Source organism: Tursiops truncatus, chromosome 5, assembly GCF_011762595.2.
Source record: "Tursiops truncatus isolate mTurTru1 chromosome 5, mTurTru1.mat.Y, whole genome shotgun sequence".
Taxonomy (NCBI): domain Eukaryota; kingdom Metazoa; phylum Chordata; class Mammalia; order Artiodactyla; family Delphinidae; genus Tursiops; species Tursiops truncatus.
The window spans coordinates 87,311,611-87,336,634 of record NC_047038.1 but is presented as its reverse complement, the minus strand read 5'-3'; the positions used below and the strand labels follow the sequence as shown (position 1 = coordinate 87,336,634).

General features: G+C 39.0%; 1 protein-coding gene across 1 annotated transcript; it reads left to right on the top strand.

Annotated features, from left to right (window-relative positions):
- Positions 1-9,524: 9,524 nt before the first annotated feature.
- On the top strand, positions 9,525-25,024 carry GRSF1 (G-rich RNA sequence binding factor 1). The gene is made up of 10 exons (XM_033857123.2): positions 9,525-9,950; positions 12,473-12,629; positions 13,667-13,822; positions 14,221-14,364; positions 15,153-15,288; positions 19,265-19,449; positions 20,395-20,516; positions 22,066-22,201; positions 22,858-22,933; positions 23,905-25,024. The coding sequence occupies exons 1-9, from the start codon at positions 9,591-9,593 to the stop codon at positions 22,905-22,907; spliced, it is 1,446 nt and encodes a 481-aa protein (XP_033713014.1). The 5' UTR covers positions 9,525-9,590; the 3' UTR covers positions 22,908-22,933; positions 23,905-25,024.

Sequence of the window (25,024 nt, the reverse complement as noted above, 5' to 3'; positions counted from 1 at the left end):
TGCATTAGCCCCCTAATTACTTCTGGTCTCTTGTCCTCATATTCATCTTCCGAATTCAGCTTCTGAACTATTGCCAGAGCCCAATTTCTAAATGTAATTGTGCTTATATCAATTTCAATGGGCACCCCATTACCTTCCAGATAAAGTTCACATTCCTTACGATGTATGTATAAGGCTTTTTAATGATCTGCCTTTTCATCATTCCCACTATGTTAGTATTCTTGCCACAAACCATTTGCAATTCCTTAAATTCTCTAGATCTTATGTTTCTGAGATTGTGTAAAAACTGCTCCTTCTGCCTAGAACAGCATTCCCTTTATTTTGCTAATCTTTATTGGTTCCCTCAATAGCCAACTTTGTTATCAATTCTGTTGACATGGTCTTTGACCCATAAGAGTGTGAAAGTGTCCCTCTGTTGAAGTCCAATGGTATCCTGATATATCTCATTATCACAGTAAATACAGTGTGTTGGAATTGATTTTCTTATCCATCTTCCTTATTAGACTGTGACAGCCTTGAAAGTAGGGACTAGTTTCATTATATATTTCTCAGTGTCTAGTACAAAAAATGCAATAATAAATATTTCTGAAATTAATGAGTCTCAGAATAGATCACTCCTAAGTCCATGATCTATGAGGTCAGATTCATGGTTAGCCCTCAAGATAACTGTCACCTATAGAAATTGTAATGAGTGGAAAAAACTGTGGGGTTGGCTATTGAAATACAGTCCAGCATACAAATTCTGAATGGAGAGTAGACCTAGAATCTCAAAAATATGTCCACGAAGTTGTAAGAATGGAATAGGAATAGAATTGGTAGAAGTGCAATTACTTTCTTGAGTTATTCCAGGGATAGCCCTTGTGATAGCTTAGATTTCAACTATCCTGTGTTTTTATTTGAAGAAAAATACCTAGAAAGCAGGCCCTACGCATTAGTTAACTCTTTTTTCTCCTTGAAATCTTGAGGATTAATTTGTGATTATAATAGTAGATGGAATAAGTAATTTTGTGTAAATGAAGTATAACAAGTGATCATAGTAAAATTATATATTAGGTGAATCCCTTCACATGCAACCCTACAAATGATAACAGTATTTGCTCAAGTGACTTCAATATAAATTAGGTACTATATGTGTACTTATAGCGGCCTCTAGTAAGTGTTTGTTATAAATGGAGCCTACAAATAGTCAAATTAAAAATACATATTAAGATTATTTTAAAATACAGGTTTATATTTTTACTAGAAAAATGTCCTCTCCAATGTCCAATTTACCATTAGCTTTTTCATTTTTGTTACCTCTTGATCAAATAGAAATGTTACCTATAAAACCAGCATTATATCCCTTAACCCAGTGGTCCCCAACCTTTCTGGAACTAGGGACTGGTTTTGTGGAAGACAATTTTTCCACGGACTTGGGGCGGGGGGGCGGCAGGTAGGGTTCAGGCGGTAATGCGAGCGATGGGGAGTGGCAGACGAAGCTTAGTTTGCTCACCCACTGTTCACCTCCTGCTGTGAAGCCCAGTTCCTAGCAGGCCACAGACCGGTACTGGTCCTCAGCCCAGGGGCTGGGGACCCCTGCCTTAACCCCCACACATATACACACACTCATATATATGTATGGTACAGATAGGTAGGTATGTAGGTAGAGAGGTAGATATAAGGATTTTATGATACAGACCCTTGTTTCATAAAAAATGTAGTTGGGAAAACAGACTAAATATAATACATAAGAAATAGGTACTTCCGGGAGTGGGATGAACTGGGAGATTGGGATTGACATATATACACTACTATGTTTAAAATAGGTAACTTATGAGAACCTACTGTTTAGCACAGGGAACTCTACTCAGTGCTTTGTGGTGACCTAAATGGGAAGGAAATCAAAAAAAAAAGTGCATAAATGTATACATATGGCTGATTCACTTTGCTGTAACAGCAGAAACTGACCCAGCAGTGTAAAGCAACTATACTCCAATTGAAAAAAAAAAAAGGAAGAAAAAGAAATAGGTACTTCCAAGATCTTTTTACAGTGATGAGTCTCAATCCTCTGATGACCTTCAGACCATTAGACCATTAGGGTATATATATCTGCCCTAGACCCTAGGACATGCTTAAACAGGTCTCTTCAGAGTTTAGCATTAAACTTGGTGTTTTCTAATTCAATAGAATTTATTTCGAAGAAAATTTTATTTTCCTAGGGAGGAAGCTGTCTTAAATCCTTGGATACATTGTTAACAAATAAATATTGAGGTGGCTATATGCCAACTACATTTCAATTAAAAAAATAAATAAATACTGAGATGGGATCAGAGGGAAGAAACAGAATTAAAATACAACAATAACCATTTCCTTTAAACAATGCCTAAGAAAATAATAATAGTCACCACTTATTAATTTTTTCCTATGTGCCAGGTAACTCACAACTTTATGTGGTAGTTAATATTATCTCTATTTTTTAATTTAGGAAAACAAAGCTCAGAGAGATTAAGTAATGACCAAAGTCATGTAGCTCGACAGTGACATAGCCAGGATTTTATCAGACACTGATTCTAAAGTCTTGTTTTTCGTAATTAAGCTATTTTTAAATAGGGAAAAAATTATTCTTCCAAATATCACCTTTCTTTCATGCCTCTTTTCTCCAGTGTCCTTTGTTCCTTGTGACACAGAAGCCAATTTGTCTATTGTGTTTCCTTTTCCTTTTGCTCTCAATTTAGAAACAAACTGTCTTCAGAACATCCTTTCACAGCAGGTGGAAAACTTGTCAAAATCCCAAGTACAGCAGAATTACCAAATTTAAAAGTGATGAAACACTGCACAGACCATCATGGGAAGGGTACACAAAAAACTGGTAACATATTTGAGAACTGGATGACTGGAGGCCAGTGGTTAGAGGCAAACCTTACTCTGTGTGTGTGTGGGCGGGTGGTGTATGCACATGTTTGTACACGTGTGTATATATAATCTTGCATGGCTTGACTTTTTTTTAAACAGTAAGATTCTGCATTACCTATTTTAAAGAGGTGATTATTCAGAATGAGACCTATTAACAAAGGCTTCTCGGTTATTCTGTGTCTCGTGTGAGAAGGTTGATGCACAGAGCCTTGGCTCCTGTTGCACCCTAGCTTTTGCCCTCCTAGGAAAAGCTAGTCAGCTCAGTTGCTGACTAGTCAAAAGCACTACCACCTGATCTCTGTAAATATGGCCAGAGGATGCCATAGCCCATCATCCACTTTCCGTACATCCACAATGTGAGCTTTACACAGTAGTACTGACTCAGCACCCATAGAGGATTCAGTTTTGTGACCACCTCATATACCTTGGAGTAAATCAGTTCCTTGTGATAATCGTGTTGACATTGTATTCTGAGAATTCCCTCAGGAACCCAGTTCAGGTTTCCAGTCTTGTTCATTTAAAAATTGCCATGGGAAAAAATGGACTACTAATGTAAGATAATCCTTTTATTTTTTTAATTACTGTTTCTTGATGGTATTTTTCATTTAAACAATGAATCAGCTACTCTCTTTCCCAGACACCTACTTTAATTTTAACAAGCTCATTTTATTTATTTATTTTTCTTTTGTATCTTATTTTATTTTGTTTTACTGTTTTTCTTAAAGTTTCCTCTTTTTTTCACAACTCACACACACACACACTGTATTTTATTTTTACAAGAGATAAATAAACTGACACCAAGCATTGTAAATGGATGACCACAACAAAAGCAACAATGATCGCAATTACCGAACACGAAACACACTCATACTATGTCATAATATTGACATTCAGTCCAGGAATCCTCCACTGTAACAGCTCCTTTACTTTGCAGTGAAAATTGATTTGTATATTGTATTTTATTTTTTAAATTATTTTTTTTGGAGTATAGTTGCTTTACAATGTTGTGTTAGTTTCTCGCTATACAGCAAAAGGAATCAGTCATATGTATACATGTATTCACTATTTTTTAGATTTCCTTCCCATTTAGGTCACCACAGAGCACTGAGTAGAGTTCCCTGTGCTATACAGTAGGTTCTCATGAGTTATCTATTTTACACATAGTACTGTATATATGTCACTCCCAATCTCCCAATTCATCCCACCCCCCGCCTCCCCCCTTGGTGTCCATATATTTGTTCTGTACGTCTGTGTCTATTTCTGCCTTGCAAACAGGTTCACCTGTACCATTTTTCTAGATTCCACATATATGCGTTAATATACGATATTTGTTTTTCTCTTTCTGACTTACTTCACCCTGTATGACAGTCTCTGTGTCCGTCCACATCTCTACAAATCACCCACTTTCGTTTCTTTTTATGGCTGAGTAATATTCCATTGTATGTATGTACCACATCTTCTTTATCCATTCCTCTGTCGATGGACATTTAGGTTGCTTCCATGTCCTGGCTATTGTAAATAGTGCTGCAATGAACATTGGGGTGCATGCATCCTTTCGAATTATGGTTTTCTCCAGATATATGCCCAGGAGTGGGATTGCTGGGTCATATGGTAGCTCTATTTTTAGTTTTTTAAGGAACCTCCATACTGTTCTCCATAGTGGCTGTACCAATTTACATTCCCACCAACAGCGCAGGAGGGTTCCCTTTTCTCCACACCCTCTCCAGCATTTATTTTTCGTAGATTTTTTTGATGATAGCCATTCTGACCTGTGTGAGGTGATACCTCAGTATAGTTTTGATTTGCATTTCTCTAATAATTAGCGATGTTGAGCATCTTTTCATGTGTTCGTTGGTCATCTGTATGTCTTCTTTGAAGAAATGTCTATTTAGGTTTTCCACCCATTTTTTGATTGGGTTGTTTTTTTGATATTGAGCTGCATGAGCTGTTTGTATATTCTGAAGATTAATCCCTTGTCAGTTGCTTTGTTTGCAAATATTTTCTCCCATTCTGAGGGTTGTTTTTTTGTTTTGTTTATGGTTTCCTTTGTTGTGCAAAAGCTTTTAATTAACAAGTTAATATTAATAAGTGAAAAAGCTGCAGTATTTAGAGGTTTATTAGTCTGTTATGTGTCAATCATAAATATTATGATTATTATTTTTATTCCATCACAGAAGGGTTATCCAAATGCAATCTATGGGAGAGATAAAAATTGGTTAGCATGGGACTTGTTAATAGTGAATATAGACCAAATGACAAAGTTAACCTAAGAAACACATCACTGCAGCAGAAACAAATCTTTGAGCTTGTGGATCCAGTGGATCCATTTTTCTTGTCAGATAAAAGAATAAAGCAGTGATAGTGGTGATAAAATGCACCTCTTTGTCTTTCCTTGGAAGTAACTGGTAGCTTCAATTCCTGAAGTTCTCTGTATCTACTCAACGTAATAAACTTCTTCCTTTAATCTTGGATGATGAATAGCACCTTAATCACAGGTTACACAAATGGGCACCATTTCTTTATGGTACTTGACTTCAATTCCTTTTCCTTTTGCCACCCTAGGCTTATTGACATCCATGGTTCATGATTTTTTGTTTCTTTCAAATGCAAAGGTAGCTGTGGGGTGGGATCCTTTGAGATTAACTCAACCTCATTGCATATCAGAAGAAAGTGTTCACCTTTCAAGGATTGAGGGGCATGGAAAATAAAATGAGTTCCTTCACTTATTTATTAGTAATTAGAACAGTTGTCCCCTTCCAGCTCCTTTCCCAGCTCCTAATAATGTGCTGTTTAGAGCCAAGAGGGCTTCTTTAGAACATTCTTTCCTAGTGATGAAAGGCAGTCGTTCTTCTCCTTCCTTCTCCTTACGCTCCCCCACATCCAGTGTTTCTTTACACCAATTTAGACTAAGTAGTTCTACCTCAGGAATTCTCCTCAGAGAAGCAGGCTGACACCCTCTCAGTGCTACTCTGTATTTAGTACTGTAATAAGTGCTAAATGACCACACTAGAAGAACAATGTGCTTTATGATTAACTTATCATAGAAACGGTGGAGGAGCTTTCTCCTATTTAAAGCTAATCTCTGCCTCTGAGCTTTGATGCCTCTCCTCTTTCACCTTTCTAGGAACCCACACACCAATTATGCCTATTTTCTTCTGGTTACTCAAATTTTTATCATCTGAATCCTTTCCCGCCAGCATTTCAGCATGCTTTACTCTCATTCAGTTTAATCCAAACAAAGCAAAACAAAAGCCACTTTTGACCTATACTTCCTTTACTGCCTTATTGTTTTTTCACCTACAAAATAACTTATTTTGCACTTCTATCTCCATTTCCTCACCTGTGCTTTTTTCTGGCCTCTGCTCTCACTCCCCCAAACAATTGTGGATAAGGTTATTGAAACCTTCCCATATCACTAAATCCAAGACTTTTTCTTGTTCTCACCTCACTTGATGAGTACATCCTGATCTTAATAAGGACTTGACACTGTTGAATACTATCTATTTCCTTCCAGAAATACTCTGTTGGCTTTCCTTAATTTACTCTTAACTCTCTTGCTGCTCCTTTCTCCCCTTTTGTTAGTTTATTTTCCTGTACGGGGCATTCAGTGTTGTAGTACCTCAAGCCTTGTTTCTAGGTCTTCTTCTCTTCTCACTCTAAACTTAGTCCTAGCAATCTCATTCAACCAGCAGCTTCATTTATACCGACAGCTACTGAATAAATATTTCTAGGACAGACTTCTCTGGCTTAACCCAAAATGGGGTTGATTTGCTTCCAATATATCTATATTGAATTCTAAACTTTCCCAGGTATGAAAGTCATCGCCATCCATCCCTCCAAGTTCTAAATAATAACAAAATAACAGAAAACACTATTCCCCCTTTCTAATCTAGCCTCAAATTCTGTTGATTCTACCTCCTAAAAAAATCTCTCAACTCTTGCCTCTTCTCTTCATCTCCATTGTCATAACCCTACTCAAGAAGTCTCTCAATGTAGTTTTTTTTTTTGCTCAAGAGTCTTTTTATTTCCATAATAAAATTAGCACTAAAGAGGACTAGTTATAGTTATTTGGGTTTAAAATAATATTTATTAACACAACTTTTAAAATCTGGTGTTCCATAAGACATTAGTTTCAATTTTCGAAATTTGCTATTCTCTCTTTATATAATCCAAACATATGTAAGTCTAAACATCATTTTGATATTTAGTCTGTAAACTTATTATTGTATCCCTGAATGCATAGAGCATAGCACAGTGCCTGGAACACAAAAAGCACTTAATAAGTGTTTGTTAGATGAATAAGTGTTCAAAGTTAGTTTCTTTTCTCTTTTATTTTCTCCCAACTTCCTCTAAATAAAAACTAAAGCTTTCCATTTTGGTAGTTAGGTGTTACTCCTGATTATAATCTGTAAGATTTCACTCTATGTATTTAGGTTTCTAATCCACTCAGAATTACACAATATGGATGATGGTTTTGGCTATTAAGAAGATGAAGGCAAGATTCTGTAAATATGGACAGAATCCCTAACATGTCCCCAAATTGTGATTTGTAGTAGTGATAATCTGTTATGAAGAGCTAACCCATTTTCCTTCTTGAATGGGAAATCTAAGGAAAAAACAAACTCTAGGATTCCTAAATCTTGCAGAAGTTCCCTTCTCTTTGATATTCCAGGTCCATAGAGCCAAGCCAATCAGATTTTTTCCTGTTCTTCACTTTTTTTGGTGAGGAAAGGGTTTTCTAGGAAATACTGAACTTTCCTTTCCCTAAAAGTAGGCCAGAGTAAACAATCAAACTTTAAATGCAATAATCTTTCATACTTTAAACCAGCTGTTAAAAACAAAACAGGTCCAAAATGGAGTCACTTATGCTAAGCCCCACATCACCAAACCTAATTACACTTTTGGGCTTTTGCAGAAATGGAATCTTAAACTAGTCAATCAGGAATTACCTGATCAGCACTAGTGAGGTAGTCTTCCCGATGGACCCCAACTACGCCCTAAAGGAAAGCAACCTTCACACAACCAATTCACTTTTTTTTTTTTTTTTTTTTTTTGCGATACGCAGGCCTCTCACTGCTGTGGCCTCTCCCGTTGCGGAGCACAGGCTCCGGACGCACCGGATCAGCGACCACGGCTCACGGGCCCAGCCGCTCCGCGGCATGCCGGATCCTCCCAGATCAGGGCATGAACCCGTGTCCCCTGCACCAGCAGGCGGACTCTCAACCACTGCGCCACCAGGGAAGCCCCCCAATTCACTTTTTGCTAGTATGATTTCCTTGTCCCGCCCTCTTCTGCCTATAAAAGTCTTTCATTTTATACAGCTCCTTTTTACCTACTAGATGAGATGCTGCCCAATTCCTGAATTGTTGGATAAAGCCAATATCTTTAAATTTTACTCAGTTGAATTTTTTTAACACAACTAATCTGAATGTCATTTTTTCCCCTTTAAGTCATTATCAGTTTAAGATGAATGCTGAAAGGATGATTGACATGATCTTTGGGGTTTGCTTTAAAATAGTCCAGATATTTTAAACAAGAGAGAGATGAAACAAGAATGAAAAATGTTGATACAATTTCTGAAATTCTAGAAGTTTATTATACTTTTCTTTGAGATTTTCCACAATAAAAAGTTTTAAAATTTTAGCTTTTTCTATTTTTCACTCTCTGAACTTCCTTGAGAGGGGTCCTGGCCACCGGAGGAGGAAAACTGCACAACCATTCCTTCGCAAACCTCTGCCTGTCTATTCCTGAAACCTCAGGAGGGGCTTTAATCTTTGTTATACAGGTTTCACCTGCTGTCCGAAAGCAGAGCGTTCCTATGAAACCTTTTGGAAGCCAAAATGGCATAAAGTGAGGAAGCAATTACCCTAGAAGACATCTTGCTAAGGAAATAAAGCACAGATGTTCAAATACACAGTTCAAAGCTATAGCAGGGAGATGCTGAGTACAGTGTCCCAAGACAGAGCTTGGCGATGCCACTGCAGCCTCTACTACGGCTGCTGTAAAACAAACGCCGACTACTATTTTAAATTTTCGCCTTTTCCCATAAAAGTGAAAATCACATTTCTTTCCACTAGCAAAAATAGGTACTAATATGGGTCTTCGGTAAAAGCGAAGCGGCCTGTTGTGAACTTTCTACCAGCGGAGGAATACCTGTATTCGTTATTAACATATAACAAGTATCTATAGATTTCATTTTAAAACAAAGAAAGCTGGCTTTCCGCACATAACCCAAGCTGGGGGGCGTGGAGGGGGCGTTATTAAATCTCCGCCAGTATTATCCCAACCTCTTTTTATAACCAGAGTATCACAATTCCTTCCAGGAACGGCCCTTTTGCCCCTCACGTCACAAGACTGTGGAGAAAGTGCAGAGCGTCGGTAGATATCCGTTCCAGGGCTCAGCCCTCCAGAGAAGGAAGCCTTGTCCTCTTCAGGCCTCAGTTTCCACCAAGTGAAAGAATAACCGGGCGATCATACCGGCCCCCGGCCCCTCCCGGCCCGCGGGCAGCCCTGCCCCGCCCCGAGGGCGGAGACCGGGCGGAGCAGCGCGCTCTCCTCCGCCTCCTCCCGACTCGCCGCTGCCCCTGGTGCCGGCGGCGCATGTGCCCGGCAACCCCTCCCCGGCCCTGGATTCCACTTCCCCTCCGCTCACGCTGCAGCCGCAGCCGCCTTCAGGCCCCGCGCCGCCTCCGGAGTCCATGGCCGGGACGCGCTGGGTGCTCGGGGCGCTGCTCCGGGGCTGCGGCTGCAACTGCAGCAGCTGCCGGCGCACCGGCGCCGCCTGCCTGCCCTTCTACTCGGCCGCCGGCTCATTCCCCTCGGGAGTCTCGGGCCGTCGCCGCCTGCTGCTGCTGCTCGGGGCCGCCGCGGCCGCCGCCTCTCACACGCGGGGCCTCCAGACTGGGCCTGTGCCGGCCGGGAGGCTGGCGGGGCCTCCCCCAGCGGCCGCCTCCGCCGCCGCCGCGGCCGCCGCCTCTTACCCGGCCCTGCGCGCCCCTCTGCTGCCGCAGTCGCTGGCGGCGGCGGCGGCGGCGGGCCCGGCGCGTGGTTACAGCCAGGTACGTGGGCGCCGAGAGGGGCCGCGCGCGGGACCCTTCCCCGGCAGTGCGCACGCGCCCCCGCGCCCCTCCGCGTGCGCCTCGCGTGCGCGCCCGGGGATCCGCGGCACGCGCCACAGACCCCCGCCCGCTCCCACCCTCACCCGCCCAGTCCTCCTATTGGGCCCCAGAACAAGGGACGGTCTCCCAGCGCTCGGGTTTTCTCCTTGTTTTGTTCTCCTCTCGAGTCTCTGGTCGGTTGGGCAGTGTAAGTGTGGCTGGGGGTGAATGTTGAGGCCTTGTTTCCCGCCCGCCCATGGTAGGTTTTGTGAGGCTGTTGACGCCCCCACCGCGCATCTCTGTCGCTCTCCGCCCGCAGGTGGTGAAGTTGGGAGGCCGGACCCCCGGAGGGCTGGGACTCTCCGTGCCGCCCGAGCACTAGGCCTGGGCGGCCCTTGGTGCGCCTCGCGGCCCGCTGCTACGAAGGTTCACGCACACACTTGCGTGGGCTAGGTTTGTGGGGAAGGAGGCTGGACCCCAGCGCTCTCCTCGCTCTCGTGTCCCTTGGGAAAGGCGGGCTGCCCCAGTTACTGAAGGTCACCTCTGCACCTTCACTTCCTCTGACAGAAGGTCCTTTCGGACCGTGGGTCACCGCTGATGGGAAGGACAGTTTGGAGACTGACATTGGGGGAGGGGGACCGAGGAGAGGAGGCGTCTGGGGCTGAGGCGATGGTTTGGGGACCCAGGAGTGAGTCTACAGTATTTTTTTTTTTTTTTTTTGAGTCAGTGTGTGCTTTAAGTACTCACATTGCAAATATTTTGTGCCTCGTAGGAAGCTTTCTTTTATGCTTCTTACGTGGCATCTGGGAAATGTCCGCACACTTTTTGACTACCATGTTCCTGATGCCTTGGGTCATATTGTTAATTCAATTTGTGCTTCTCCTTGAACTTAGGGAAACTGGGAAGCTAATCAGCGTGGCTGCTGTCTGCCAGTGGCTGAGCTAATTGATTTGAATCCTGGCCCAATACTTTCTGCTGCCCTTTTCAGTGAAAGCTTGTGATGCTTATGGAATTCTGGGAAAATGGGGAATGTTGCTCTTATTAAAAAAAAAGCAACAAAAAAACTGTCTCTAATAAGCCTTTGTGACCTTGTTACTCTCTTTACTTGATTATTTTTTTCTGTGAATTTGACTAGCATAATGATCTGTTGAGGCTCTGCGAGTAAGTAAGCCTCTGTGCTTACTTTTATTATTGATTGCACAAAATTATGTGTAAATTTCCATGAAAATGATGGGGATATACAAAGGAGTGAAGTATCTCTTTTTAGCCCCATAGAGTGCAAGTCACTTGACTTAAAGCCTGAGTTGTCTTCCCATGTTGATAATTGAAGTGCTTGTTGCATTCTTATTAAATAATGTATGAGGCCTCTGCTAGAGGTTTACATTTATCATTGACTCCTTAAAATTAGACATAAATCTTCCTGTAAATGGTAGGATGGTACAGAGAAATCTATTTCCTTAGCCTAGTAGAGTGCAAGTCTTAAAACCTGAGTTGTCTTCCCTGGTTATGGTTGTGCTTGTTGGAATCTTATAACATTTCGGTTTTTGTTTAGTGTTGTAAAATAGAGTTCTTTGGGTATGTCTCAGGCTCCTGTTACCTCACACTACTGCTGTTGCCTTTTATGATCTTTCCCTTATTCAGTTGGTCTGACATACTAGTTGACAAATTAATCTTTCCAAGCATCCTGCTGTCTTGTTGATTTACACACTTCTAAATGTCTTTTATTAGCTCCCCTTTGCCTACCAGGTTAACGACACACACTGAGCTCAACCCTCAATTCCTCTGCTATGTGGTACCCAGTTTTTTTTGCCAGCTCATCTTCTTTGGCTCCTAATTGTACCCTACAGTTTAGCCAAATGGAATTATTGCTGTTTTGCAAATGGGCTTCTGTTCATACTGTTTCTTCCCCTCACTTCTCAAACTGGAATGCCTATCCTTTATATATTTCTCTCAGAATTCTAGCCTTCCTTCAAGGCTCATCTCATATCATGTCTTGATTCTTCTGTTGGTGCTCTGTTATGAATTTCTATAATATCTTGTACCTTAATTATAGCCCTTAAAGCATCTGTCTTGTGTGCTTGTCTTAGTCTGGATGGTACGCTTTTTGAGATGAGGGCCTAATTATGGTGTGCTGTGATTAGGAGATACATATTTGTTAAATTGAAGGGACCCCTGTTGTCCTGCCTTAACTAAAACACTATTATGAGGTGTACTTCGGGACTGATGAATTTAAAAACAAGCCTGGAATAAAATTTATGTCCTGCCAAACCATCAGGCTATACATGCTTGTTGCTTTAGGATGTACAATTTAAGCCAAAATAGGATGAGTTAGATTTGTGAATTTTACTTCTTGCCTCTGAAATACTAATGGTCCCCAAATAATAATATCCAGGGTGTTAATTTGTAGAAACAAACTTTGAAAATAAATTTTCTAAGTAAGTTGTTCAAGAAATATTTCTACATTTCTTCATTTCTCTTGGAAGGAGTCCAAAACTACCTACCTGGAAGACCTTCCACCTCTCCCTGAATATGAATTGCCTCCGTCCAAGTTAGGAGAGGAAGTGGATGACGTTTATCTCATTCGAGCTCAAGGATTACCGTGGTCGTGCACTGTAGAAGATGTGCTTAGCTTTTTCTCAGGTATATTTTATGTATGTTTTGAATATGTAATTTCATCTGACTGAAAGGTAGTCCCATAAAATTCAAGTTAGGCTGTGCTGTAGACATCTTATTTGATGCATGGGAATTGTCTCATTCTGGCTGGTTACATATGCATAGTGACATCATGTGTATCATTTGTCATATATACCAGGTTGAATACCGAAAAAATTTTAATGTTAAAAAACTACATGATGCAAAACCAGTTTTCTCTGAAGTTTTAATACGTACATATCAAAAGGTGAAACCTGTTAGCGGGAATGTGTTAGTGAGAATATAGATTGGGTAGCTTTTTATGTAATAACATACATTTAGAATACAAGATCACTTAGCAAGTGATATAATTCCCTTAATAACATGTTTGAAGGTTTATGCATCTGTAGTTAAAGTTTCTGTATCTGACTGATTTTTAATTTTCCTCCCTCTTAAGAAGCCTTTAGAAGATGTTGCCTTAAATGTTCTAAAACAATGTAACTGTATTAAGTACCTGATATGCATTTGTGTGGATCAAGCAGTTTATAAAGCCACTTACATCTTCAGCTTGCTCCCAGTATAAGTAGTGTGCAGTATGGGGATGTCTTTCTTTGGTAATGAAAAGGGGGAAAAGTTAAATTATTCTTATAGGAGATATATTAGAGTTCTTATGGATATGATCATAACGAAAGAAGACACGCAGAAACCGTATTTTAATTCCTTAAGTGATTTGAAACTGATTGTAGAAGCATTTGGAAGTCCATATTACATTTTGTATTGAGCCTAGCCTGATTTGCCATTTAATGATCAAGGGGTCATAAGCTTTTGTGCTAAGGTTCGCTTATTTCTCCACATGGAACATTTTAGAGACTACCAGCTCATCAGCATTTGGACGTCTTCAGTGATGGGGGTTTGTGTAAGGAAAATGACAGGCATTTTGGATATTGCTTTGTTTGGGTTTTGGAAGATTGCAATTCTAGTGACTTGTATGATTGATGTAAAACTTTGATTTCTGGTTTTAATTGATTTTACTCACATACTTTCAGACTGCAGAATTCGCAATGGTGAGAATGGAATCCACTTCCTCTTAAATAGAGATGGGAAACGAAGGGGTGATGCCTTAATTGAAATGGAGTCAGAGCAGGATGTGCAAAAAGCCTTAGAAAAACACCGCATGTACATGGGGCAGCGGTATGTGGAAGGTATGTGAAGTCGTGTTATAGCTTTTCGGGTTCATTACATTGACTGTACTTTTCAAGGCAGCTTCATTTGATCCTGTATTAGATATTATGAATAGTGAAGTAGTTAGATTCTATGAAAAACCCTTTTCCAGGGTGTGAAAATGAAGCACATAAATCATCTCAGTTTCTTATCTATAAAATGAGGGTGTTGACCCAGTTTACTTCAGAGGTTGTGATGTTACAGCTGGCGCATAGTAAATACTTGATAAATGTCATTTATTATTTTCTCCAGAGAAGTACGTAAGGTTAAAAATGCTAGTTTTTAGATTCCTGGATAACTCACCCAGTGTGATTATTTTTTTAATGGCTTCTTCCTTTGTTATGTAAATATTGCATACCTTTTGTGCTCTTTTTCTTAGTATATGAGATAAACAATGAAGATGTGGATGCCTTAATGAAGAGCCTGCATGTCAAATCTACACCTGTGGTAAATGATGGTGTGGTTCGTTTGAGAGGACTTCCTTATAGTTGCAATGAGAAAGACATTATAGACTTCTTCGCAGGTGCTTTTCACTTATATCGTGTTGGGGCCTCATATCTTTTCCCCCCATTGTTTCCTTCTTTATCTTAGGTGAACCTTCTCTTGGTAACTGCATGCAGTTATATTAGGTTGTTTAGGGGAGAACTCTTCACTTGGATTGCCAGTATTTATAGATTATATAAGTGTTTTGATCTAAAACACTGATCTTTGGGGGGTGTCATATTTCAAAATAATTTAATGTGGAGGTTTTTTTTTTTTTTTTTTACTATTGAGGAAAATATCCTCTCATGAGAGTGGCTGTATTTGTCTTAGACAATAGTGATTTATATGATCTAAAAGCATTAACATCTAGGGAATTCCCTGGCAGTCCAGTGGTTAGGACTCTGCGCTTTCACTGTTGAGGGCGCGGGTTCAGTCCCTGGTCAGGGAACTAGGATCCTGCAAGCTGCACAGCACGTCCGTTTAAAAAAAAAAAAAAGCATTATCATCTTAGGGGTAAAATATGCACCAGTAGTGATGTTAGTCTAAATCTCTGTATATAACTAATGGCAAAAAAACAAATTGTGTGTTTTAGATGGACTGCTTGGACCCTAAATGTTCTGGGAATGTGTGGGTGTTATTAGCTTTTGGCTGCATAATAATTTTCTTCCCATTAGGCATGTATTCAGCTTTGGGACTGGCAAAATAGGCCCACAATTTTACTAATAAACTTAAAAAGAAATTCTTAGTATTTGAATGAATGTGTTAAGTCTAAGAATAAAAAAGCTTCTGTTAGCAGCACTAATTTGTAATAATTTTTTGATATCCTAGGACTGAACATAGTAGACATTACTTTTGTCATGGATTATAGAGGGAGAAGAAAAACAGGAGAAGCCTATGTGCAGTTTGAAGAACCAGAAATGGCCAACCAAGCCCTTTTGAAACACAGGGAAGAAATTGGCAACCGGTGAGTGAAGCAGATACTAATGTTGCAGAAGGATCATATTGGCCAATACACTGGGTCGTTTTGATGAATGCAGTATAATATGACTGTAAAATTATCTAAACACAGAAAAAGTAGAGAGAGTAGTATGATGAGCTGTCAAATGCCCATCACTTAGATTAACAAATTCTTAACATTTGTTGTATTTGTTGCATCTGTTTTTTCAGTATGCATCTTTAAGAAAACATTTTTACATTATCCCAATATTATCACATTTAACAAAATTAGTGATAATTTATTATCTAGTGCCAGTCCGTAATCACATGTTCCCATTTATACCCAAAATGTCTTTCTCCAGTTGCTTTTTTTTTTTCCCTCACCAGAATCTAGACATGGTCCATACGTTGTATTTGATTGTTATGCTTCCATTTCTCTTCAATTAGAGCAAATCCCCATTTCCTTTATTTTTATGTTCCCTCTCCCTTTTTATTATTATTATTTTTTCTTTTGGCTGCATGGAGCAGCTTGCTAGATCTTAGTTCCCTGACCAGAGATTGAACCCAGGCCCACGGTAGAGAAAGCATGGAGTCCTAACCACTGGACCACCAGGGAATTCCCCTCCCCCTTTTCAAGATGCAATTGGCTTTTGAAGAAATTGAGTCATTTGTCCTGTACAGTGTCTCACGTCCTGTGTTTATCCTTTTGCTTCCTCACAGTGTCACTTAACTTGTTCCTTTGCATCCTCTATTATTTCCTGAAAACTGGAAGTTAGACCTAAAGTCTTAGATTGATTCAGGTTAACAATTTTGATAATACTCTATAGGCAATACTGTATACTGCATATCACATCACACTAGGATACACGTAGTGATGGGCTGAGTTCATTTCTGTTTTTTAGTTTTCTTTATTTCTTTTTCTCTTTTATTTTACTCTTTTTTTGTGTGCTCATTTGTGTTTTAACTTTGGGGGAGTACTCAAAAGTGTCAAATTTTAATTCATTGTCTTGCTTGTTTTCTGACCTTTTTTCTTGAATTCTTTGAAGTTTAAAAAAGTCATTCCAAAGTCGTTCTATTTCAGGATCTACGTATAGAATTGGTTCAAAGGTCTTTATTAAAAAATTTTTAATGAAGAAAGTACATGCAAAACACACACCGCCCCCCTTAATTTTCTTTCAGTACTCTTCATATTTTCTTATAACTGGGAACACGCCAGTAATATGTTTTTATGTGGGAACATCAAGGCAGTGTATAGATCTCTTCAGTAAATTAAGAAATGTTGCACATCTGGGTCTGTAAATGCAAAGGATTTGTACAATTCAAGCTTAATAACCTAATTTGGAAAAGCATTGTTGAGAAACAGAAAACTGGTTCCAGAAACTTGGATTTAACAGTTCCACAGCCAAACAGCAAGTTAGAATTGACATTTAGTTCATTAATTCTCATTAGCCTCTTAGTGAAGTCCTGGGAGAAGTTAGCTCCTCATATATTGTGACTTTTAATATCTTAAACACATATGAATAATTTTCACAGAATTGAATTGTAAGACCTCAAGAGATTGTTAATCAACTGTAAAAAACAAAATGAAACCTTTCTCACTAGATTCTTGTCATACACACAGTTAACCTTTGCGTATTTGTCCGCATGAAGCAAAACAGGGTAGAAAACATTTGTTAAAATGCATATGAAGAAAACTTACCTTGGGAGGATTAAATCAGTGACCTGCTCTGTTGAGAGTACTTTTTCATGGGTGAATATCTATGTCCATTTTTACTTTATGCCCCACCTGTTGTCTTTGGACACCTCTGTTTGTTAGCTATCAGAAATAATATGTATGCATGTTTTATTTTAATTTATTTTATTTAAAAAAAAAACTTTGGCTGCGTTAGGTCTTCGTTGCGGGCCTTCTCCAGCTGCGGCAAGCGGGGGCCGCTCTTCGTTGCGGTGCGTGGGCTTCTCATTGCGGTGGCTTCTTGTTGCGGAGCACAGGCTCTAGGTGCACGGTCTCCAGTAGTTGTGGCTCGAGGGCTCTAGAACGCAGGCTCAGTAGTTGTGGTACATGGGCTTAGTTGCTCCTCCGCATGTGGGATCTTCCGGGACACAGCAAGATCCACCTGCATTGGCAGGCAGATTCCTTTTTTTTTTTTTTTAACATCTTTATTGGAGTACAATTGCTTTACAATGGTGTGTTAGTTTCTGATTTATAACAAAGTGAATCAGTTATACATATACATATGTTCCCATATCTCTTCCCTCTTGCATCTCCCTGCCTCCCACCCCTGTAGGTGGTCACAAAGTACCGAGCTGATCTCCCTGTGCCATGCGGCTGCTTCCCACTAGCTATCTATTTTACGTTTGGTAGTATATATATGTCCATGCCACTCTCACTTTGTCACAGCTTACCCTTACCCCTCCCCATATCCTCAAGTCCATTCTCTAGTAGGTCTGTGTCTTTATTCCTGTCTTACCCCTGGGTTCTTCATGACCTTTTTTTTTTCCCCTTAGATTCCATATATATGTGTTAGCATACAGTATTTGTTTTTCTCTTTCTGACTTACTTCACTCTGTATGACAGACTCTAGGTCCATCCACCTCACTGCAAATAACTCAATTTCGTTTCTTTTTATGGCTGAGTAATATTCCATTGTATATATTTGCCACATCTTCTTTATCCATTCATCCAATGATGGACGCTTAGGTTGCTTCCATCTCCTGGCTATTGTAAATAGAGCTGCAATGAACATTTTGGTACATGACTTTCTTTGAATTATGGTTTTCTCAGGGTATATGCCCAGTAGTGGGATTGTTGGGTTGTATGGTAGTTCTATTTGTAGTTTTTTAAGGAACCTCCATACTGTTTTCCATAGTGGCTGTATCAGTTTACATTCCTACCAGCGGTGCAAGAGTGTTCCCTTTTCTCCACATCCTCTCCAGCATTTATTGTTTCTAGATTTTTTGATGATGGCAATTGTGACTGGTGTGAGATGATATCTTATTGTGGTTTTGATTTACATTTCTCTAATGATTAATAATGTTGAGCATTCTTTCGTGTTTGTTGGCAATCTGTATATCTTCTTTGGAGAAATGTCTGTTTAGGTCTTCTGCCCATTTTTGGATTGGGTTTGTTTTTTTGTTATTGAGCTGCATGAGTGCTTGTAAATTTTGGAGATTAATCCTTTGTCAGTTGCTTCATTTGCAAATATTTTCTCCCATTTTGAGGGTTGTCTTTTGGTCTTGTTTATGGTTTCCTTTGCTGTGCAAAAGCTTTTAAGTTTCATTAGGTCCCATTTGTTTATTTTTGTTTTTATTTCCATTTCTCTAGGAGGTGGGTCAAAAAGGATCTTGCTGTGATTTATGTCATAGAGTGTTCTGCCTATGTTTTCCTCTAAGAGTTTGATAGTTGCTGGCCTTACATTTAGGTCTTTAATCCATTCTGAGCTTATTTTTGTGTGTGGTGTTAGGGAGTGTTCTAATCTCATACTTTAAATGTAGCTGTCCAGTTTTCCCAGCACCGCTTATTGAAGAGGCTGTCTTTTCTCCACTGTATAGTCTTACCTCCTTTATCAAAGATAAGGTGACCATATATGCGTGGGTTTATCTCTGGGCTTTCTATCCTGTTCCATTGATCTATATTTCTGTTTTTGTGCCAGTACCATACAGTCTTGATTACTGCAGCTTTGTAGTATAGTCTGAAGTCAGGGAGCCTGATTCCTCCAGTTCCGTTTTTCGTTCTCAAGATTGCTTTGGCTATTCGGGGTCTTTTGTGTTTCCATACAAATTGTGAAATTTTTTGTTCTAGTTCTGTGAAAAATGCCAGTGGCGATCCTTATCAAACTACCACTGGCATTTTTCACAGAACTAGAACAAAAAATTTCACAATTTGTATGGCAGGCGGATTCTTAACCACTGGGCCACCAGGGAAGCCCTGCATGTTTTATTTTAAAAGAGTTCAATGTAAAGTTACTTTGTACCATTTATGCCTGTTCACTTTTGCTTTGACATAGATACATAGAGATATTTCCAAGCAGAAGGAATGAAGTTCGAACACATGTTGGTTCTCATAAGGGAAAGAAAACGGCATCTTCTCCCACTGCTAAGTATATAGCTGAGCCAGAAATGGTCTTTGAAGAACATGAAGTAACTGAGGATATCCGACCCATGACGGCTTTTGAAAGTGAGAAGGAAATAGGTCAGGATTTGCCTCTTATTGAAACTCATTGTGTCTGCCTTGTACGTTTTGATATTTGTTAAAAAAAATTTTTTTATGACCATGTTGTATCAAATTGTAGATTATAGGACAAAGGAAATTGAGTTAAATGTTTAATTTAATATGCCTTTGAGTGTAGTATGTGCTATGAATACAGTCGTCCCTCAGTATCCCCAGGGGATTGGTTCCAGGACCCACCATGGATACCAAAATCCATGAATGGTCAAGTCCCATAGGCAGCCCTCCATATCCACGGGTTCCACATTCACAGATATGGAGGGTTGAAGATGGTCTTAATTATTTCATTGGTTTTTTTTTTTTAATTTAATCATTTTTGCAGATTCTGTATCAAAACCTGGGTTGCACATATACAACAAAAAGAAGTAAGATGTCAACATTTAAACTTAAGGTGGGAAATGATGTGTGTAGAGAGCAGGATTGTTGATTAAAGTAAGGTGTTTTGTTTGCCTCTGTGTTTAATTATTCCTTTGATTCTTAATCCCAAAGCAACATTTGGAATCTTTAAAAGTTTGATAAATACTTTTTAAATTTGTGCTCTAGGATTATCCTGTTAACCATATTTATTCCTTTTTTTTTTTTCAAAGTGACTATAACCCAGGGAATTTCTCTTGTCTTTATTTTTACGTTCATAATCATTTTTCCGTCTCTCAGTTGTTAGAGAAAGGTACGTTCTTTTGTAACCTGGTAATGGTTTGAGACACTAAATCCTTATGAGTGTTCCGGTGATACTTGTTAGGCAGCAGAAATTTCAGATCATCTTGGCTTTTAAAATTGAAACCCTCTTCGTTACTAGGGTATTTCAAGAGTAATTGAGGATTTTGTCATAAAGGTCATTCCTAATTATAATCTGCTAATAACTTTTGAAGTGTTTATGTTCTTGACAGTGCTTTTTGTCCCATTTCTTAGAATTGCCTAAGGAGATGTCAGAAAAGATCCCAGAGGCTGTTGATTTTGGAACTACGTCTTCACTACATTTTGTCCACATGAGAGGATTGCCTTTCCAAGCCAATGCCCAAGACATTATAAATGTGTGTGGCAGTAAGATATCCAATCTCAGTAGCTTTGAACAAAAGTTCTAAAGTTTTGAACTTCTATTTAGGGAAGGTAGAGAAGAAAAATATAGTATTTCTGCAGTATCTTTGGACAACAAGGTGGCATCTCCACAGTTGTGGGGCCTTGTTTTATTTTCTTTGGCTGAGAGGTGTGGGTTTTATTACATTCTAAGGTCATGTGTATAATGGATGATAACATTTCATAGGTGCAAAATAATATGGCGTAGGTTAAGTATTCAATGTAAAAAAGCTTGGTCTTTCTCTAAATTAGTTCAACCCATTCATTTTTTAAAATTAATTAATTAATTAATTTGGTTGCACCGGGTCTTAGTTGCGGCACATGGGCTTCTTAGTTGTGGCATGCGCAAACTTTTAGTTGTGGCATTGAGCCAGGGCCCCGTGCATTGGAAGCACAGAGTTTTATCCGCTGTGCCACCAGGGAAGTCCCTCAACCCATTCATCTTTGAGTTTAAGAAAAGGAGACTCCGAGAGCATTTGTCACAGGGCAGTTGTATACTAGACACGAATCTAGTACTCCTAAATGCCTGGAGTTATCATTACACCATATAGCCTTCTTGCATCCAGCTTCCCTGATTTTTGAGAAAAGGAATTTTTAAAATATTTTCATTTTATGATAGGTACTCTATGAAATGAAAAGATGAAATAACAGAGTCCTTATTGACTTCCTGAACTCCAGGATGTGTGCTTAAGGTAGATGAAAATCTAGGATCCAGTTAGTAGTGGGGCCTCAGAATTAGTTAGTAGTGGGGCCTCAGAATTTGTCTTTATTACTTCAAAAAACCTATTAAGAATCATATTTTTACCTAAATGAAGGTTGCACAGTCTCATTAAAGAATTGGTTTGGTTTGGAATATTAACCACTCAGTGTGGTAGCTCTGTTTAGGTAGTGCTGATAAGAAACTTATTATCAGCTCCATGTTTGATTAAAACATGGTAAAAATGAATTATTAAGAAATGAAGTGTAGGGACTTCACTGGTGGTCCAGTGGCTAAGACTCCGCACTCCCAATGCGGAGGGACCCAGGTTCGATCCCTGGTTAGGGAACTGGATCCCACGTGCCACAGCTAAATGTCCCGCATGCCACAAGTAAGATCCAGTGCAGCCAAATAAATAAATCAATCAATATTTAAAAAAAAATAGAAATGAAGTATATTTGACGGACAGTTTTGAGAAACGGGGAAGGAGGTGTGTGGGAGGAATAATAAAAGTGGTCCTTGTTGGTATAAAGAAAAGTTTGATAACTATTGTATATTATTGTATTGTGTATATAGTTTAAGTTCTCTGTGAACAGATACTTGAAATGTAGCCCTGAGTTCTCAGAAGATCAGAAGAGCCAGCAGAGGTAGTAGATGTGTAACTACATTGTTGCTTAAAGAGATTTCCTACAAATAAATTTATCAGGTGTATGAATGAAAGTCTGAAAGAAAAATGCAGAGCCACCAGACTTCTAGAAATTGACCTAGTAACATTATGTTCCTTTTGGCTTCCTTTGTTTGTTGTTTAGTTTTTTGCTCCACTGAAGCCTGTTAGAATCACCATGGAATACAGTTCCAGTGGGAAGGCCACTGGAGAAGCTGATGTGCACTTCGAAACCCACGAGGACGCTGTTGCAGCTATGCTCAAGGATCGGTCCCATGTTCGTAAGTGCTGCCCATGGTTTTTGTTATTTTTGATGTCTATCTTTGTTTACAAATGCCTTTCTCTGTTTTTTGTGGGGTTTTTTTGTTTCTTTTGTTTTGAGAAAAGCCAGCATAAAGCACTTTTATTGCAATAATAAATCTTGAAACTCATATGTAGTGCAGGGGGGTAGAAGTAGGGGTGGAGGAATAAGCAGCAGTTTCGCTCACCAGATCACTACACAGGACAGCACAGGGGTGAGAGAGGGGGAAGGAGAAGCCAGGAAACTCTGAGATCAGCAGGGGGAGCTGAGCATCAAAAAACAGGAGATGCTGAAGCTGTGATGACCAGCATCATTTTCTGAAGACAACACTCAGGGATTTGTCATGATGGCTGGGCTTTCATAGGTGTTAAGTGTCTACAAACAGTACCTTCAATTTAACTTTCGATTAAAGTTCTTAAAATTAGGAAGTGGAGCTTGGATAGCTGTGAGATTACAAAAGTCCTAAATACCCATTAGAAAAACCACGGGATGGGAAAAAAAGCCAGGCCATGAAGAAGGCTTCAGAGGTCCCTGCTGGCCTGGGGACAGACACCTGTAGTGTCCAACATCTCAGTGAAAACGATCTGCTTTCAAAAGGCAGAGGGTTAAGAACGGATCCTTTTTTGTCATTCTCAGACCATAGATATATTGAATTGTTCCTGAATTCATGTCCGAAAGGAAAATAAGACTTCCAGGGATTCCAGAAAATAAGGTAAACTTAAGAGGTGCAATTGTGTAAATTATTTTCAGTTGATAAGTTAATCATTAACTCACAGATTTATAATATGGTTGAAAACCATTTTAATAAACATCAAACTAATCATGATAATTGAAGTCTGACTATAGGGAATGAAATTCTCCTGGGAAATAGAATTCATTATGATCATACAGTAGCTTTGAGTATTTTCCCCATTAGAATCTTTTTGCATCATTCCCAACATTCATCATGCTATGTGCTTAAAAAGAACTTTTCATCTTTAGTAGCTGTATGTTATAATACACTGAAAATGTGCCTTGTGTTAGCTTGTCGTCCTATAAAATTTACATACATTTCCTCAGTTCTAAGATATTTTTTAGATATCTGAAACCAGGGTGTGTCATGGATTTGTACACTTAATGTAACACTGCTTCTTTTCCTGAAATGGTGTTATGAAAATTGTCCTAGGAAGTACATAGATTTCAGAGTTTTATCTGTGACAAATCAACTAAATATGTATTGATGTCCCTTCCCTGACTCAGTGCCATGTGTTCTCTTTTTCCCCATAAAATCTTTTAATATATTGTATTGTGATCATTTTTCTACATGTGATGGGGCTTTCCTTTAAGACACTTACCTGTAGTGATTTCTTGAAAACACATGGGGCATTTGTTTACTATAGTTGTCATAGGCTATTTTTGGATATAAAGTCCCACAATCTCGTGGGACTTAAATATTTACATTAGCTAAAATCTATGCAAAATATATTCTGCGCCCAACTCTGAAAATCTGCTATCTTCATACCAGGCTGCAAACACTAATGCCTAACTAATTTTCTTCACCTTAGCTTAATTGGTTTGTCAGATAACTTGCAATAAATCAGAAAGAAAAAAAACTATTGAATTTGTAGTTTTAAATGGTATGGGAACTTGCGCAACACATTTTCATTTTGAGTAAGCATGCAACATTTTTTGTTTTATTTTCAGGATGAAGCAAGAAGCATTTCATTTGCACATCTTTCTTGGACATGGGATCTAAAGTTCCAGGTTTTTAGCAGCAACTGCTAGAGAAACCATTTGGGGGTTTGGGGTTAATTGCTTATAAGAAAAATTCCATAGTGGACTGTTTAGAAAGAAAAAGGAAAGATTCAGTTTGGGATTATGAAATAAACCACAGATTTACTTTTTTGTTTAAACTGTCCAGGATCTGATTAAAAAATCTGGTCTTTATTTTATATGATTAAACAGTTTTCATAGACGATTTGTGACCCAGTGTAAAGACTACATATTTTTATTCAGCGCTGTCCTTTAAAATCTTTCTCCCATTTTAAAAATGATCTGTTTGAGGTTTTGTTTTTTGCCTGTGAATTAAGAGCTCTGATGTGAAACTTTTTATGGAATGAAATACTGATTATTTTAACCAAATACTCACCAAAGCAAGGAAAGGTTTCAGACCTTTGAACCATTATGGTTTGGCAGAGTTATTTTAATTTTAGGTGTATTTGGTTACTTAGATAGGGGTAGGAATTTTAAAAAAATCAAAACAAAAAACAAATACCACAGGTTAGTGAGTGTAAATGACAACAGTTTGGCAGTTTTATGTCTTTAGAAATGTTTTGCCTTTCTAAGCCTTGTGCTGAAGGCATTTAACATTGGTGCCTGTATAATTAAGGAGGCAATTATAGTCTTAATGTAAAAGTTGTCTGACCCCTGCCCCCCCACCTGTTTTTGGTTTTGGGGTAGACCTTAAGGTGTGTGTTAGTCTCAATACTGTGAAGTGACATGTCATAACAGTCCTGACTGGTAAGGACATTAATGGCTTCACTTGAATTTAAACCAGCTCTAGATAGGAAAAAATCTGAGTCTCATTTGCTTTTTCAGTGGGGTAGCACATCCCATATTTTAGAACAAGTAGGGGTGCCTTGCTTAACTACAAATAGCATTTAATGTATAATCGTGTGAAAGGATTATGGATAAAGCTGTATTTCTGTCACATTGTGGCAGTACTTTCTGCTTTAATATTAAACAGCTTGTTATTTAAATATTGGATCAAAATGGCTGGCTTCAAAATGTAGTCATTAATAAACTAACTTTATGTGTACCTGTG